At 40.0% G+C, this 16,191-nt stretch overlaps 1 protein-coding gene across 1 annotated transcript in view; it reads right to left on the reverse strand.

Annotated features, from left to right (window-relative positions):
• Positions 1 to 16,191, reverse strand: part of col23a1a (collagen type XXIII alpha 1 chain a) — a 148,942-nt gene that overhangs the window by 12,819 nt on the left and 119,932 nt on the right. The window contains exons 7-17 of the mRNA XM_053682379.1: positions 15,170 to 15,196; positions 13,972 to 13,998; positions 12,107 to 12,133; positions 11,328 to 11,354; positions 9,217 to 9,288; positions 7,752 to 7,868; positions 5,000 to 5,026; positions 4,777 to 4,803; positions 2,443 to 2,496; positions 1,239 to 1,301; positions 1,041 to 1,085 (exon numbers count right to left, since the gene is read on the reverse strand). Coding sequence (XP_053538354.1) covers positions 1,041 to 1,085; positions 1,239 to 1,301; positions 2,443 to 2,496; positions 4,777 to 4,803; positions 5,000 to 5,026; positions 7,752 to 7,868; positions 9,217 to 9,288; positions 11,328 to 11,354; positions 12,107 to 12,133; positions 13,972 to 13,998; positions 15,170 to 15,196 — 513 coding nt within the window. The remainder of the gene's footprint in view (positions 1 to 1,040; positions 1,086 to 1,238; positions 1,302 to 2,442; positions 2,497 to 4,776; positions 4,804 to 4,999; positions 5,027 to 7,751; positions 7,869 to 9,216; positions 9,289 to 11,327; positions 11,355 to 12,106; positions 12,134 to 13,971; positions 13,999 to 15,169; positions 15,197 to 16,191) is intronic.

The raw sequence follows: 16,191 nt of genomic DNA on the forward strand, positions 1-16,191 counted from the left end.
CAGAGCCATGCCTTCGTTTTCAATAGTGTTCCATTTGGTCTGTTTACACTGAAACGTGAGCCCGGAGTTTTCAAACTAAAATGGGGTCTTCGGCGTTTCCGAAAGTCTCCGCCGGAGTAGTGTAGATGACAGGCGTAACCGTAGCAAAATGAAAAAAATGAAAACACACTAGTGTAAACAGGGCCTCAGTGTTTAGCTTCTGGTGAGCAGGGCGATGAGAAAAGGGAGGGATGTGAGCCCCCTGCTGGGCAAACAATTCACACGCCTCCACAGTAACATTGGTACAAATGTAAAACAGCACAACTAAAACTTTCTTGATAGTAATACGCCATATATCACAATAAAATGAAAAAATTTCAACCTAGTAGGCTAGGTAAAAAGAAATACACCACTACTATGGAGTGTGACATCACAAATAAATTCAACACACGCTCCCCCAAAACAGAAAAACATTTCATCGCTGACACTGTGAAGCTTTCCGTAGGGACATGTTTTTTTGCTTAACATTTATGGAAGGAGTCTCCAGTGTCAGTGCTGGACAATAGTATAGACAATATTTTGTATAGTCAGTATAGACAATATTTTGGATGAGACAGATGTCCAACATTACTTGTTAGCTACTCTATAACTGCAGTGTGTCAGGGATTCGTAAAGGCAACAGATATAAGGGTGGATTTTAACGTATAACGCGCAACACAAACAACCAAAACTGTGAAAACAAGAACCATAAACATAAACGACGGATAATAGGCAACACCAGGCAGGCTGTGAGTACGGCTGTGGCACACACGACGACAAAATCTTGACAATGACACACACAGAAACCAGAACTTAAAGAAGGGTGTCCATTAGGAACACAGAACAGGTGTGAGTGATCAGTGGGACATGGTCATGTGACATGCTGATGCTGATGGGTAATGAGTAAAACTAAAAAAACAAACAAAAAACATCTCATATCTCATCATCAATAATTTGGAATAGCTGGAAATTTGTGATTTCTTTAAGTCACATGACCCCCCCCCCCACTCAAATCCACTCACCGTTTCTCCCTGAGGTCCAGTTTCTCCAACTTCTCCTTTGTCTCCCTGGAAAAAAGATAAACCCCACACGAAACATAATGAAACATCAAACTATAGATCACCTCTTAATTGAATCCATTTTTACAGGTAAGTGTATAGCGTAAGAATACAGATGAGCCTAAACTACGAAGGAGTGAGCGGATCTTCGCGCATGCTTACTTTAAGGCCAGGGAGACCATCCATGCCTTGGTCACCTTTGGCTCCTGGTTCACCGCGTTGTCCCTGCAAAACAAAAGGACATTTGACCAAACACACTCTCACTTACAGTACTCCATCAGAAATAAAGGTACCAAACTGTATGTGTCACTGGAGTGGTACCATCCAGAATACATCTTTTGTACCTTTCACCTTTACAAATAATTGACGGTACACAAGCAAACTTTAAGGACCACTCATGTACCTTTAAAGATTCACTGTAAAGGCTAATTAAAGCTACACCACATACACATTCTCAGGTAAATATATACATACTAAAGGTTCTTTATGGTACTACTCCAATGACAAGGAAAGGTACAGTTCGGTACCTTTATTTCCGAGAGGCTTGGATTTGGGATTTGCTCGATCAACCTGATGCAATCTCATACAAAAGTTAATTGTAATAATGGAGAATATATGTGTATATATATATATATATATATATATATATATATATATATATATATATATACACATATATATATATATATATATATATATATATATATATATATATATATATATATATATATATATATATATATATATATTATATATAAATATATATATATATATATATATTTCCTGTATTGAATAATACATTTCCTCAGATGGAGGTTAAACAACAATGCCATTAAACAACCTTAAACAACAAAAAATGCACAGAAGCAACTACACTACACCCAAATCAAGAAATCTATGAATATGCAAATATGTAAATATTCTGCACATGTCCAAATTTGCATACATAACATGTTCCCGCCCCTTCCCCTGGTAAACCAGTGTAACATTTCATACTGTTTACTTTACATGGCCTGCATTTGCATATTGGAACATGGTTGGCTATTTATGTTTCTTTGGCTCTTAGGATTTATGCTACAATAACACAAAAACACTTGCTTCTCATGTCTTCATCACTAACTGTCCGGTTAGATTGTTTAATAACCATTTTCTTAAAATAATGCAAATAAAAGCCACAGTTTTTACCCTCATAATGAATTCCTCAGTGCTGTCTAATACAAAATGTTGTACTCATAGAAATAGTGTGCTTGTGATCAGTCACTTTATGGCCTATTATATATGCAATATTAAAGCCATAGGGGAAATAGTTAAAGGAAAGGACATGTTATGCTTTTATAGTGGGATTAATGAGTGTAAATCCTCTAACCTTTGACCCCGGGGGTCCCTGGGGTCCTGGATAACCTGGTTGACCATCTTCACCCTGAGTGTTAGTCGGAGAAGCATGAAGACAAAGACACACCGATGCTGTACTAAGAACTAAGTTTAAGGCCAAGTAAGCTTACACACACAGACTAGGGCTGCACAATTAACCGAACATCGATTGCGATTACGATTTTGACTGCCCACGATTAAATGAACAGGATCGACTGCGACATTAACGTTTAAAGTTTGTCCTCCGCTGAAAGAAAACTCCGCTGCAGATCAAATCAAGTGCTTCCTACACTTACAGCCAATCACCAAAGAGCGGCGCAGGGATGATGTCATTTTGTAATGCCAAAACATGGAAATGGTGTTGGCATTTTAGCGCTCGAGCTGCCAGCTTCGCTTCGAGCTCCAGCACTTTGCACAAGGGGAAATCGTGACATTAACATGATGCTAAATGGCACTACAGAGGTTGTCGGAGACATTAAACGTCATCACGCCGAATGGGAAAAAACTTTGCAGATAAACTCAGGGCTCTACAGTGCGACCATTTCAGCCGCGTTTGTGACTGAAAAGTATTTTGTGCGACTGTGAATAAATATTTATTCGCACCGGTGCGAGTGACCTGTTCGGAGTTGTATAATACAATTGGGATAAAAACTACAGGAAGTACAAAATGCATCTACACCGCGCAACAGTTACTTTCACACTGCTTTTCCTCATCTCAGTCAACCGAACAAGTGTGTAAATACTGCAGAGAAGCCATTATGATGACAAGTAACTCTGTACATCATCTGCTTCTGTCAACTTCCCGATCTCACATCCGCCATCTTTTATCGATCCCGCAAAATGACCGGAACCTGCAACCTGCTCATGTAGAGACTGAGGCTTCACGCGGAGTAAATTAATAATAATAATACTAACGCTACAAGGTGGGTTTAATTCAAACTTCTTTATTAAAAAATTCCTCAACAATCATAATCAAGAGTAGCAACAGTTCAGTCTGTAAACATACAGAACACTGCCGCTCTCCTTCACTAACTCTAATTCACATTATTTAAACTCAGGGTTGCCAGATATCACTAGAAAAGTCAACTCCAGTTTCCACGTTTTGACTAACATCCCCCCCAAAACACAATATTATCAGCAGACATGGCAACACTGTACTGGGGAACGATCTAAAACTGATAAACAAACAAAAATAAAACTACTAAAATGTAAAGACAGAAAATTTGCTTAGTTATAAATAAATCATTTAATATAAAAAAAATAGATATTATAATAACTTCATGAAATATCAATAAAATGAGAAATGAATTAATGTTTAATTACTATGGGTTGCATTTAATATCAGTTTGACATTAAGCTTAGTTCGCTATCTCCTCAGAAAGCTATTAGCCTTTTTCCTAATATGGATCATTTTTGTGTTAGTCTACTTTGAATTAGGACTCTCTATTGTTTTTAAGATAATTAAAAATAAATATTTTATACCTGTTTATTTATCAATTAACAACAGTATTTCTCATTGCTATTATTTAAACTCAATTAACAGTGACCATGAGCAGGGAGCTTATATTTAACTGTTTATGACAGACCTCCTGATTAAAGCTTAAATAAAAAAAGATTGGTGTCTGGATCGGTATCGGTCGTAAAAATCCTGATCGGAGCATTGGAGCAGTAATGAACACCATTAAACTAAAGCGCTTTGCATCTGACGGGTAAATGAACTCACCCAATCACATCCTATATGAGATTATTCAGATACATACACAATATACACAGAGCGGCTCGAGAACTGACTCCAGCCCAGAACCATGACAGTGGGAAATGTCTAATAGTGTCGCTTTAGATATATTTAAGAGGAGCAGACTTCAAACACTGAACATTGAGGTTTATTGTATTTGTTTAGAAGGTGGAACAGGTTAACTCTTGTTGTTTTTTTCGCAAACAGCCTGTAAAATTAACTGAAAATATTACATTTAGTTTATCAGAAGGTAAATTAATGTGTCATGGCTCACACTATGTTCCTAAATTCTGTCATAATTGACCAGCTCAAGTTTTCTCAATGCCTACTTGTGTGTTATATTGTGGCATGAGAAAACTTAATAAATGTGAAAGTGCAATAAATATATGTTGTCACTAAAATCAAAGAATAATCGTCATAAATAATTGATATCTTAATATTGATCAAAATAATCATGATTATCATTTTGGCCATAATCGTGCAGCCCTAACACACACACACACGCACGCATGCACCCATGCACGCACACAGGCACGCACTTTCTAAACCTAAAGGAGTGCTCTCTGAGTAGAGTATGATTTTTAGGGATCTTACCGGATCACCTGGTAAACCTCTCAGTCCCTGTTCGTGTGTGTGTGTGTGTGTGTGTGAGAGAGAGAGAGAGAGAGAGAGAGAGAGAGAGAGAGAGAGAGAGAGAGAGAGAGCAATACAAAAGTTAATATTTGTCAACCTTTTGACACTGACTATGCGAAAGAGGGGCGGAGCTGATAGCTGATGGTAAGTATATAATAGGATAAACATAGGACAGAACACCAACCTGATGTCCATTGTTCCCAGGGGCACCCTAAAGAGAGAGAGAGAGAGAGAGAGAGAGAGAGAGAGAGAGAGAGAGAGAGAGAGAGAGAGAAAATGAGACAGTGAGAGAAATACAGACATAGAGAGATAGACAGAGAGAGATCGATACAGTGGATTAGGTTCAGGGTGCAGAAGCATCACATGAGCACTAGGGGGCAACATAAAGCAGTTCTTCACTTCCACTGAAACATCTGCGCTCAAGATGGATGAAGAGAGGGCAAAGAGTCGGATTCTCTATTCACATAATTTCATCATCCATTTATTTGTCTATCAGTTCTGAGAACCAACTGATGGGGCTGTAAATCTTTGTGTTTTGCTCCTCATCCATGAAAAAGTGACGCATGTATGTCCATGTGGAGTCCAGGATCGCACTTTCCCTTCGGGAACGTTGAATAGAAGTCGTAAAGAATTTACAGAACATATAAAATGTATTGTTCTTTGGTTTATACGAGAAAGTGCAGGCGTTTTTAGTCATGAAACATCAGTAGATATAACGTTAATGCTTTAAACCTATCATATTAATACATCATAGTTAAAATCCCAAGCTGTACAAGCACAAGTGGAAGAATATGATTTCAATTAGGACTACTTCATGCACTTTATTGTTTGATGCCATTTGGTTATAGAAATATGCATCAGTTGCTTGTTTTTATGAACGCTGCCAGCGCGTGAACCTTTCATTAGATGCAGATGTCCGTCGTTCCTTTATAGTTGCAAGCCAACGACACTGCTGGTCCGGGCGTTATAAAGGCTAAAGATAACCACAGAATAATTCCCAGAGAAAGAGAGGGAGAAAGAGAGAGAGGGATAGAGAGAGAGAAAGAGAGAGAGAGTGAGAAAGAGAGAGAGGGATAGAGAGAGAGAGAGAGAAAGAGAGAGAGTGAGAAAGAGAGAGAGGGATAGAGAGAGAGAGAGAGAGAAAGAGAGAGAGTGAGAAAGAGAGAGAGAAAGAGAGAGAGAAAGAGTGAGAAGGATCGGGAGAGAGAAAGAGGGAGAGAAAGAGAGAGAGAAAAAGAGAAAGAAAGAGGGAGTGAGAAAGAGAGAGAAAGAGAGGGAGAGAGAGAGTGAGAGAGAGAAAGAGAGAAAGAGAGAGTGAGAGAGAGAGAGAGAAAGAGTGAGAAGAATTGGGAGAGAGAGAAAGAGAGAAAGAGAGAGAAAGAGTGAGAGAGAGAGAAAAAGAGAGTGAGAAAGAGAGAGAAAGATAGGGAGAGAGCGAGAGAGATAGAGAAAGAGAGAGAGAAAGAAAGAGGGATCAAGAGAGAGAGAACGAGAAAGAGAGAGAGAAAAAAGAGAAAGACAGAGAGAGAAAGAGCGAGGAAGAGAGAGAGAAAGAGAGAGAGAGAGAGAAAGAGAGAGAGAGAGAGAAAGGGAGAGAGAGAAAGAATGAGAGAGAAAGAGAGAGAGAAAGAGAGAGAGAGAAAGAAAGAGAGAGAGAGAGAGAGAGAGAGAGAGAGAGAGAGAAAGGGAGAGAGAGAAAGAATGAGAGAGAGAGAGAGAAAGAAAGAGAGAGAGAGAGAGAGAGAGAGAGAGAGAGAGAGAGAGAGAGAGAGAGAGAGAGAGGACATGTAGCCACAAAACTGAAGCTAGGCTTCACCAAAACCAGATCAGTGCAAATGCTCAGTCTATTTTCTCGGCAGTATTTTTCACACAGATCACAGTTTGGATTTGATGAACTGCAGCTGCAATCAGAATGATTCGACCCCCATTGCGAATCAGGTTTAATGTCAAAATGTACCGACTTTCAGCGGTTTGCGATGAACAAATCAAACAAAAGCAGTGGAAATAGTTCAACACGAGGAACGCTTCAAGTGGTTTCCTCAAACTCAACTGAAAATACAACGTACAATGAGTTCTCCAGTTGCTTTTGTTTGATTTGTTCGTTGCAAACAGCTGAAAGTCTGTAAATTTTGACAATAAACCTGATTTGCACTGGGGATTGAATCAATTTGATTCAATCAAACTGTACGTTTGCTCTGTTTTTTTGGGGTGTTACAGCTGACATTTGAACATTATTGTGCTGTCGTGATGTGTTTAAAGTGCACCTATTAGGGTTTTTCAAATATGACCTTTCATGTGTGTTATAGAGCTGTTGGTGAATGTAAAAAATCTGCAAAGTTTCAAAAATCAAAGCGCAGGACAAACTTGAGTTATTGACTCCTAAAAGAAGGGATCGATTCTGAACGGCTGAATCGAGTCGTTAGTGATTCCAGACTCACTTCCGGCACTAACCTACGTAGGTTTGTAACAAAAAGCCTCGCTTCTGGTGTTCATCGTCTGCTCGCTGACATCGATAGACCAATCACAACAGGCTGGGATGTCTGACCAATCAGAGCAGAGTATGCTTTCTGAAAGGAGGAGCTTAGAACGAATCCTTTAGAACGGATCATTTAACAAGTCGTTTGTGACACTAGGGGGTGAGGTAATGCTGAAATGTAAATTATGAGCACATTAAAGTGTTTTTTGACCTCGGATGCATGGAAATCTAACATATGAGGCCTTTAAAACAAAATTGGGCATGTTTCAAATCCATAATTGGTACGCTTTAACATTTCTGTTGCTATGAACACTAGTTTTGACCTTTGCTTGCTTGTTGTTGTTTTTTTAACCTTGACTGTGGATTTCTTACATAATCCCTAACAAAAAGACTACACTATTAAATCCCTGCACCTATATAATCAAACAATTACACAAACACATCAATCGATATGCCTCACTTGTTCTCCAGGGGGACCCCGGGGTCCGTCCTTCCCCGTGTTTCCAGGAGGACCTCTTGGCCCAGGGGGTCCGGGTGGGCCTGGAGGACCTGGTGGACCGGTCTGGCCTTGGTCACCCTGATGATAAGAGCAGAATGAATTTGTATATGACATGAGCTTCTGACAAGTCGGAGTCTCTCCCTATGGATAAGATGCTTTTACCTTTTAAATACGTTTGCATTACCTTTACGTGACCTCTTTATACATTTATATCAATCAGTTGTAAGATTACTGACTAGTATGTTACAGTGAATTGTAAGTTAGCAATAATGACTAGCTCGAGTTACACACAACGGGCCTCGTTTATCCTTTTTATGTAAATTCCTGCCATTTTACATTGTCGTTTCACTGCGATCATACCACATTTACATAAGTGACTCCATAAAAGGCAAAATGATGACTAAAAGGTGAAAGGGTCTTCAAATAATGCGCATTGTGGCGTGTCGGCTATCATAAACACTCATCAACTCCGGATCCTTTTATAGGGCGCCATTATTTTTGTCCTAAATGAATGCCTAGTGGGCCATACAGTGGCTTAGCGGTTAGCATCACACCTCCAGGGTTGGGGTTTCAGTTCTCGTCACTGCCCTGTGTGTGCGGAGTTCGCATGTTCTCCCCGTGCTGCGGGGGTTTCCTCCGGGTACTCCGGGGTCCTCCCCCAGTCCAAAAACATGCATGGTAGGCTGATTGGTGTGTCCAAAGTGTCTGCAGTGTATAAATGTGTATGTGATTGTGCCCTGCGATGGATTGGCACCCCGTCCACGGTGCCCCCCACCTTGTGCGCCAAGCTCCCTGGGATAGGCTCCAGGTTCCCCGTGACCCTGAAGGATAAGCGGTATAGAAGATGAATGGATGGATGGATGGATGAATGCCGAGTGTTATTTGTCTTCATTTATGGATTTGTTTTGGATTGCTTTCTTTCTCGAATATGAAATGACTGCATGTGGTGACAACATTTTTTATTAAATCCGTGAATAACTGAAAGAAAGAACCGATTTAAACCCGACAGCGTAATCCATACATAAAATCACTGGACGTCATCACAAATTATATGATTTGACGCCGATCAAATGAGGTTTACTTTAGCGAGTCCCCTAACGCGTCAACTTATACAAACTCAGCAGCGAGATGCGAGATATCAATGTTTTCCCAAACGAACTGACTTTTCCTGATTTCTTGAGTAAATGGTCCTGCATATGATTTACGAATAAATCTATTCGTATCCAGTTTCATAAACGAGGCCCACTGTGTGCACACTTTGCTATTAATCACTGCTAGCTCGAACTGGAAAAACAAGATTGACCCCTTGAGTGCATGCATACGGTACAGACACGTGCACACATGCGTGCCGTTAATGTGAGAAAGAATGAAAGAAAGTGCAAGTGGGAGTCGTGAGTAAACAGTGCATGCCTCTCACTCCTGCTACCTTCAGCATACGTCTCTGGAAAGTGGGCTGGTCGGCAGAGATGAAGCCGTGATCATAGCGAGGAAAGACCATCTGAACAGCCAGAAAGAGATTGAATAGAAAGATGGAGGGAGAAGAGGAGAAAAAGATCAGAAGAGAAACACTATCGTCTGTGTTTTACAGAGCGAGTGTAAAGCCTTGACAAAACGCCTGAGGAATGGCAGGTGAAGTGAAGAGTGGGGGAAATCTGGTGGCTCTTGCAGACAGCGTTCAGAAGAGCACATGTACGGAAGCAGAGAAGGGACAAACCTTGATGGGTATCTGATTACTGTACAGGCCTGCGTGAGTGGCCTGTGAGTGAGACGGACATCGTCACAGTTACTAATACAATACTGTGAGATGTTTCTGTCATGTAATATCAGAGAAGGAACTCTGGACTACCGTTCCCATAAGCCACTGCACCTCACTGCATCACGGTCACATGACCACCTGCACCTGAATCAAGTCATGTTAACGAGCACCTATGTGTATATAGCCACAGTTTGCACTGCACTCCTTGTCTTACGGTTGTCTTTCTTTGCCACTGTTGCTGTGTTTATGGTCTTATGTTTATGTTTATGTTTATGTTTATGTTTATTCTTAGCCTTGTCATACTGTCTTTTTGTGTTGTGTTTTGGTCTTTATTAAAACGTATAATCTGCAATTGCATCCGTCTCCGCCTCCAATCGTGACCATTTCCTTGTTTTTGTGATTTAGCATTAAAAACAAAAAAAAAACACTATTTAAAGATTTAATCTTCCTGAACCGATAAACTAAAATATATATCGGAAATTCCACCATTTCAGGTTTAAAGAGAGTACGAGTGTAATAATATTATCAGCTGTGCAGTCGGGAACTGCTTGCTAGGCGGTGGTAATCCCAGAACCTCAGCTGGATGGTGGATTATTGGGTGATTTCACAGTAATACGCTGTAAACCGTAAAAAAAAAAACTAAATACAGGATATTAAATGTGATCTAATCCTTTTCCAAATCAGTTGTCTAGTGTCCTCACGGCCGACGTCAAGTGTTTGAGAAGACAGCTGGAGAAATTTGACACTTGGATGTTGGCCTTTTGTTGTTGTTGTTATTTTCTGAGGTAAAATGTTTTGATCCTTTTCAGCTGAAATATTTCAGAGGCACCCCTAATAAATATAGTTTTAACTTATGTAAAGTATACGTTAATAGAGTATATCGATATGACTTTATTTCACATTTACAGACTCAAAACTAGCGGGATGGGGCGGAGCTTCCAGGCGGTGTCGGATAATCCCGGTAAAGTTAAAACACCTTCGCAAATGGTTTTAGCTTCATACGTCTCTTGGCGTTTTTGTGTATTGTCAAGTCATATGATCGCATACTCCGATGTCAAACCGCAGAGCTCCTACGCCAAATAAAGGTTGGCAGGTCTGGTAACATAATTCAGTCAGATGCGTCATTCCATCACAAGTGGTCCAGTACAGGTTGCGTGACCATTTTTAATGTTCTTACTTACTTCTACGTATTGGCACTGGAAAACCACCATTTAAAAAAAAAATAATAATAATTTTACTCAGTTTAACTATGTCGGCCATCTTTGTTTCATGGTACGCAAGAAATTTTGGTTATACAGCTGTTTACGGAGACCTCAATATCCCGGCTCAGGATGGTCCTAGCTCCTTGGAACGTAAACTCTAGAGCACATTACAAGATACATGGACATATATAAACATTTAGCGTATTCAAGTCCAAATGTAATGCTCAAGATTGCTCACAGTTCTACAATCAGGGTCAATTTATAACGGGAAGGGTTCGAGACTCAGTCTTAATGTTTTTTTAATGGGTACCTAGGTGAGTATAGTGTGCATGCAGAAATTTCCACAGAAATACGTCCCCTTTAGTAACATTCTGCTGTTTATGGTATACGCTATGTGAATGATTCAAAATGATTTGGATTCTATGGAATGATATTCTGCTGAAAGGTTTGACTGCTATCACGAAAAATAAAGCGAGACGAGTGAAATGGGTTTAAAACTGATATCGTGTGATATTAAATCGGTACATAGAGTATTTGATCATAATGAGATATGTCTGTTCACCAAGAATGAGAACTTACCCGTGGTCCAATCTCTCCTTGGTCACCCTTTAAAAAAAAAAAGACAGAAATGGAATGATTGTGAACTCTCTGCTGTGTTTGCATGTCATTTTAGCATACTAATCATCGGTCCAATGTATTCAGCTCCACAATAGCAAAGAAACATGGAGATAAAAGCAGAAGGAAGTTTGTGCCATGGAGCATGGGAGACACTGATTAAGGGCAAGCTCCCGTGGCTTTTTTCCAGATATAATCAAAAAGAATCTTCCGAGCCTCGATTTTGTTTATTGCGTGTTTTTTTTTTTTAAAGATGTGGTCCGACACCCGGTGTTCTCGTGTCCGTGTGCACGCACAGCAGCACAGAGGAACCGCGTCGTTTGCTGCTAGACAATTTGGAAAAACATGTGGTTGCTGTGAAGCACGAGAGACAATTACCTTTCGGCACGACAGTGCAACATGTACAGTAAGGTGAGGTTTAGACCTGTGGTTTAATCTGTGTGGAGAATGCTATCAGAACGTTCAGTAAAATATACACAAGGTACTAATAAGGCTACAGAAACAATATTATCAGAACGTTCCTTAAATGTTCTGCGTCACAATATTATCGGAACGTTCCTTACGTGTTACATCATTGTGCTAGCGCTTCTCCAAACATGTTCTAGCAATGTTGCAGGAACGTTCGTATATTTGATATAAAACCTTCTTAGAACCTAAAGTTCCTACAACCGTGACATTTAGAAAATGTAATACTAACCTAAAATTGCTAGCTGGGGATGAGAATAAGCTATGTGATAATTTACCTTATCGCCTTTTGGTCCAGCTGGCCCCTGGGGACAGAAAAGGTGGAGAACAAATGAGATGGTCTAGTATTAGTATTTTGTAACGATCTCCGTTCAACAAACCAAAATACTGTAAATCAGCCAGTTATTTATTACACAAGTTTGTGCATTAGGATGAGAATCAGAATCAGAGTCAGAATAAAAATGAGCAACAGAATCAGAGTAAGAACGGGAAGTAGAAGAAGAAGAAGAAGAGGAGCATGAGAATATGAATCAGAATCAGAGTCAGAATCAGGACAAGGGTAGGAATGACAATCAGAGTCAGAATAAAAATGAGAAACAGAATCAGAGTAAGAATGTGAAGAAGAAGACGAAGAAGAAGCATGAGAATCAGAATCAGAATCAGAGTCGGAATCAGGACAAGGATACGAATCACAATCAGAGTCGGAATCAGAACAAGGGTAGGAATCAGAATCAGAGTCAGAATCAGGACAAGGGTAGGAATCACAATCAGAGTCGGAATTAGAATCAGACTCAGCATCAGATTCTGATTCAGAATAGGGACGAGGAATGTAATCAGAGTAAGAAAGTGAAAAAGAATCAGAATGAGAATGAGGATGGCAATAAGAATCAGAGTCAGAATCAGGACAAGGGTAGGAATAACAATCAGAGTCAGAATAATCAGGATCACAATCAGAGTCAGAACTAGAATCAGACTCAAAATCAGATTCAGAATCAGAATAGGGACTCTGATTCTTATTGCCATCCGCATCCTCATTCTGATTCTTCTTCGCGTTCTTACTCTGGTAGTCAGAGTAAGAACGCGAAGAAGAATCAGAATGAGGATGCGGATGGCAATAAGAATCAGAGTCGGAATCAGAGTCAGAATAAGAACCCGTGATCACTATCAGAGTCAGAACAAGAATCAGAATCACAACAAGAATCGGAATCACTGGGTCAGAATCAGAATAGGAATGAGAAACATAATCAGAATCGGAGAAAGAATAAGAATAAGAATCACAGGGCATCACAATCAGGGTCAGAATAAGAATTGCGATGACAGTTGGAGTCGAAGTGATGAATATCAAAATCAGAGTCAGGATCACAATCAGAATCAGAATCATAATAAGGGCACCACACACACACATACACACACACAGTTTAGTGTAGCCTGAGAACCAAGAGGAAACTCATGTCGAACCAGGGACCCTGGAGCTGTGACCCAGCTCAGTAAATAGTCTGAACATCTGCAGTGGAAATCAGCACACACGAAGCTACAGATGAGCAGAAAATGAGCTTCAGTCGACTTCCTGCAGTCACATGCTGTGCTATGATGTAATCCCAAACCTACAGCCAGTGACAGTAACAGATTCATGTTGAACGCAATTGATTGTGATTTTTCTTTCTCCAAGCCCCAAAACAAGTTGACATCTCTTTCAAGCACTAAGCAACAGATTAATGGTGTTTGGACGAGCAGAAGCGGTTTATACTGCTCTTGGCAATGACAGCATGGGAATCAGGGTTAAGACACAATTTTCTTCCTTTACTGTGTAATCTATTTCCATCTCAGGTTGGGGTTAGGTGGATGAACTAAAAGACTCTGCAGTCTTACTATATAGGTGATAAATAGCTGGGGAAGACAGACATGTTGTGTAGACAGACGTCTCCACAAGAGGATAAAAAACACAGTCCTTCATTTACGCAGTATGGGGTAACAGCTACCAGATGGATGTAGAGACGGTGTGCTGTAAATTCACCTTTCTAACTGCCCACTGGGTTCGACATAGGTTAAAAACAATCAAGCGATGGCATGCGATAATGTATAGCTCATAAATCATATAGAGGAATGGTTTTAAAAAAATAAATAATAATAAAAAAAAACGTACCTGACTTCCTTTTTGTCCAGGAGGACCCTTTGGAGAAAATACAAGGTATAGATAAAGAAGATAAATATCAACATTGAAGTGCATTACCGAATGTATTATAAAGTGTTAATAGCCTCCCACAGATGATAGACCAGCTGTTAAGGCGCTACGTTAGGTTTATTAACATCAAGCGAGTCATAAATCTGAATCATCTGCAATCATTCTGTTTATTAAAAGTACCTTGGGCCATTTTTTTCCCCCTCAGATCAAACGCAGAACTCGCTAATGCTATGATATGGCTTTTGTGTAGTTAATAAATCTGAAAGGCTTATTCAAACGTGACTTTTTGTTACACGAATGTATGAGGTATTAAGTCGGAGATTTCTACAGTCCAGGAAGGTAAGGTGAAGCGAAAAAAGTGTTGAAAAAGTCTCAATTGTTGTAACAGAATTGACTGATTTAGCAACATTAGCTAAGCTACTCACACACAGTGCTGAGCTCCAGTTAGCCAGCTAAGCAGTTAGTTTACTACTTACTAAGCAGTTAGTTAGTAGCTACTTGACTAAAAGTTAAAAGTGCTTAAAAAACGTTTGCTTTGCTAGCAAGCGTTAGCCTTCACCTTCCCATGTTGGTTGTTATCGTGTAAAAGAGAGAGTCCTAACTAGCGGGTGGGAATTTATAACAGATAAATTGGGATAAGTTGTGAAAAATACATTCCTACACCTGGGTACAGATAGATTTTGCAAAACGAATCAAATCTGGAGACTAGCAGTTAGCATGTCGTATTAGCTTTGAATTCGACCGCAGATGTTTTTTCCTTCAAGGTGGGGGAAAAAAACAAGTGAACTAGCTATCAATTAGCATGCTAGGCAGGCTTTCTGTCTGTTCTGTAAAACATTGTCATCAAAGACGATATATAAGATGGTGGAAATAACTGTTCAGCTGGGTTTTTTTTTGTTGTTGTTGTTGTTTTTTTTGGCTGAGCACACCACATGGCTTCCATACACACCTTTGTAATTTATCTTTAAACGTAGAATAATTGAGACTAATATAATCTCCCAACCAAACTGTCTTCCATACTTCCACTCAGCTTTGACTGGAATTCTGTCTAATATAAAACACGAATACTGCAATCCTTCTCGTTTGTGGACGCTTCCACACACTCGCACACATGCACACGTCCTCCTACTGTCACTCAAAGCTGGATACGGATACTCACAGGTTTACCGTCCAAGCCGAGAGGCCCCTGTGTGTAGAGAAAGCAGAAGAAGAGAAATGAGCAGTTAGACACTGCGGCTTCGCAAAAAAAAAAAAAAAAAAGCTGAGGCAATAAAGAACAAAGTGCAGATACAGCTGTAACAGAAGGTGCAGGAATAATAACTCACAGACATGATAGGAGATAAAGTACAGAAAAGGAGAGAACAGGATCTCGGTGTAAGCGCAGCATGATATCACTTCTTAATTTTATAGGCATCTTAGACAAATGGTACCTCAAGTGCTTTTTGGGTAGTTACAGGTGTCCTACTTGGAACAATCTTTTAAAAAAAGAAATAAATTTCGTAGGGTTCAGCCTTCAGGCGTGCTAGATGGAACCTTTTTTCTTATAGTGTAGTAGTGAGCTGACCATTAGCAGGTGTTAGACGTAAAAACATCTGAGGACCAATTTATTTCATATGCCTTAAGCATTTTGTTTTGAACCAAGGAAGGGACGTATGTGATGGCTGAAATCCATCCATCCATCCATCCATCCATCCATTTTCCATACTGCTTTTCCTAGACAGGCTCATCGGGGAGACTAGAGGCTATCCCAGGGAACTCAGGGAACAAGGCAGGGGACACCCTGGACACCCATCGCTGGGTACAATCACACACATTCACGCACCTGTTCACACACTATGGACAATTTGGAAATGCCAATCAGCCTACAGAGCATGTCTTTGGACTGGGGGACTAGCTGAGAACAAGTCAAGCCCAAGTCTTAAGGGAGTCGAGGCCAAGTCAAGATCAAGCCCAAATGAAAGCAAGACCAAATCCAGGCCAAGACCAAAAAACATCAAATCCTTTTTGAAGCCAGGCCTTTACTTCAACTCGTTTGCCTCATTCATGGATTGTGCCCATAATTAGGCTGTATTTTCTAGAAGAATTACATCTTGTCAAACTTTCTGGATTTGAAAAGTAAAAAAACAAACAAACCCACAGACATTATTTTTACAAACTCTCGGTCAAGACCATATTTAATGA

The sequence above is a fragment of the Ictalurus punctatus genome, chromosome 8 (assembly GCF_001660625.3).
Source record: "Ictalurus punctatus breed USDA103 chromosome 8, Coco_2.0, whole genome shotgun sequence".
Lineage (NCBI taxonomy): Eukaryota > Metazoa > Chordata > Actinopteri > Siluriformes > Ictaluridae > Ictalurus > Ictalurus punctatus.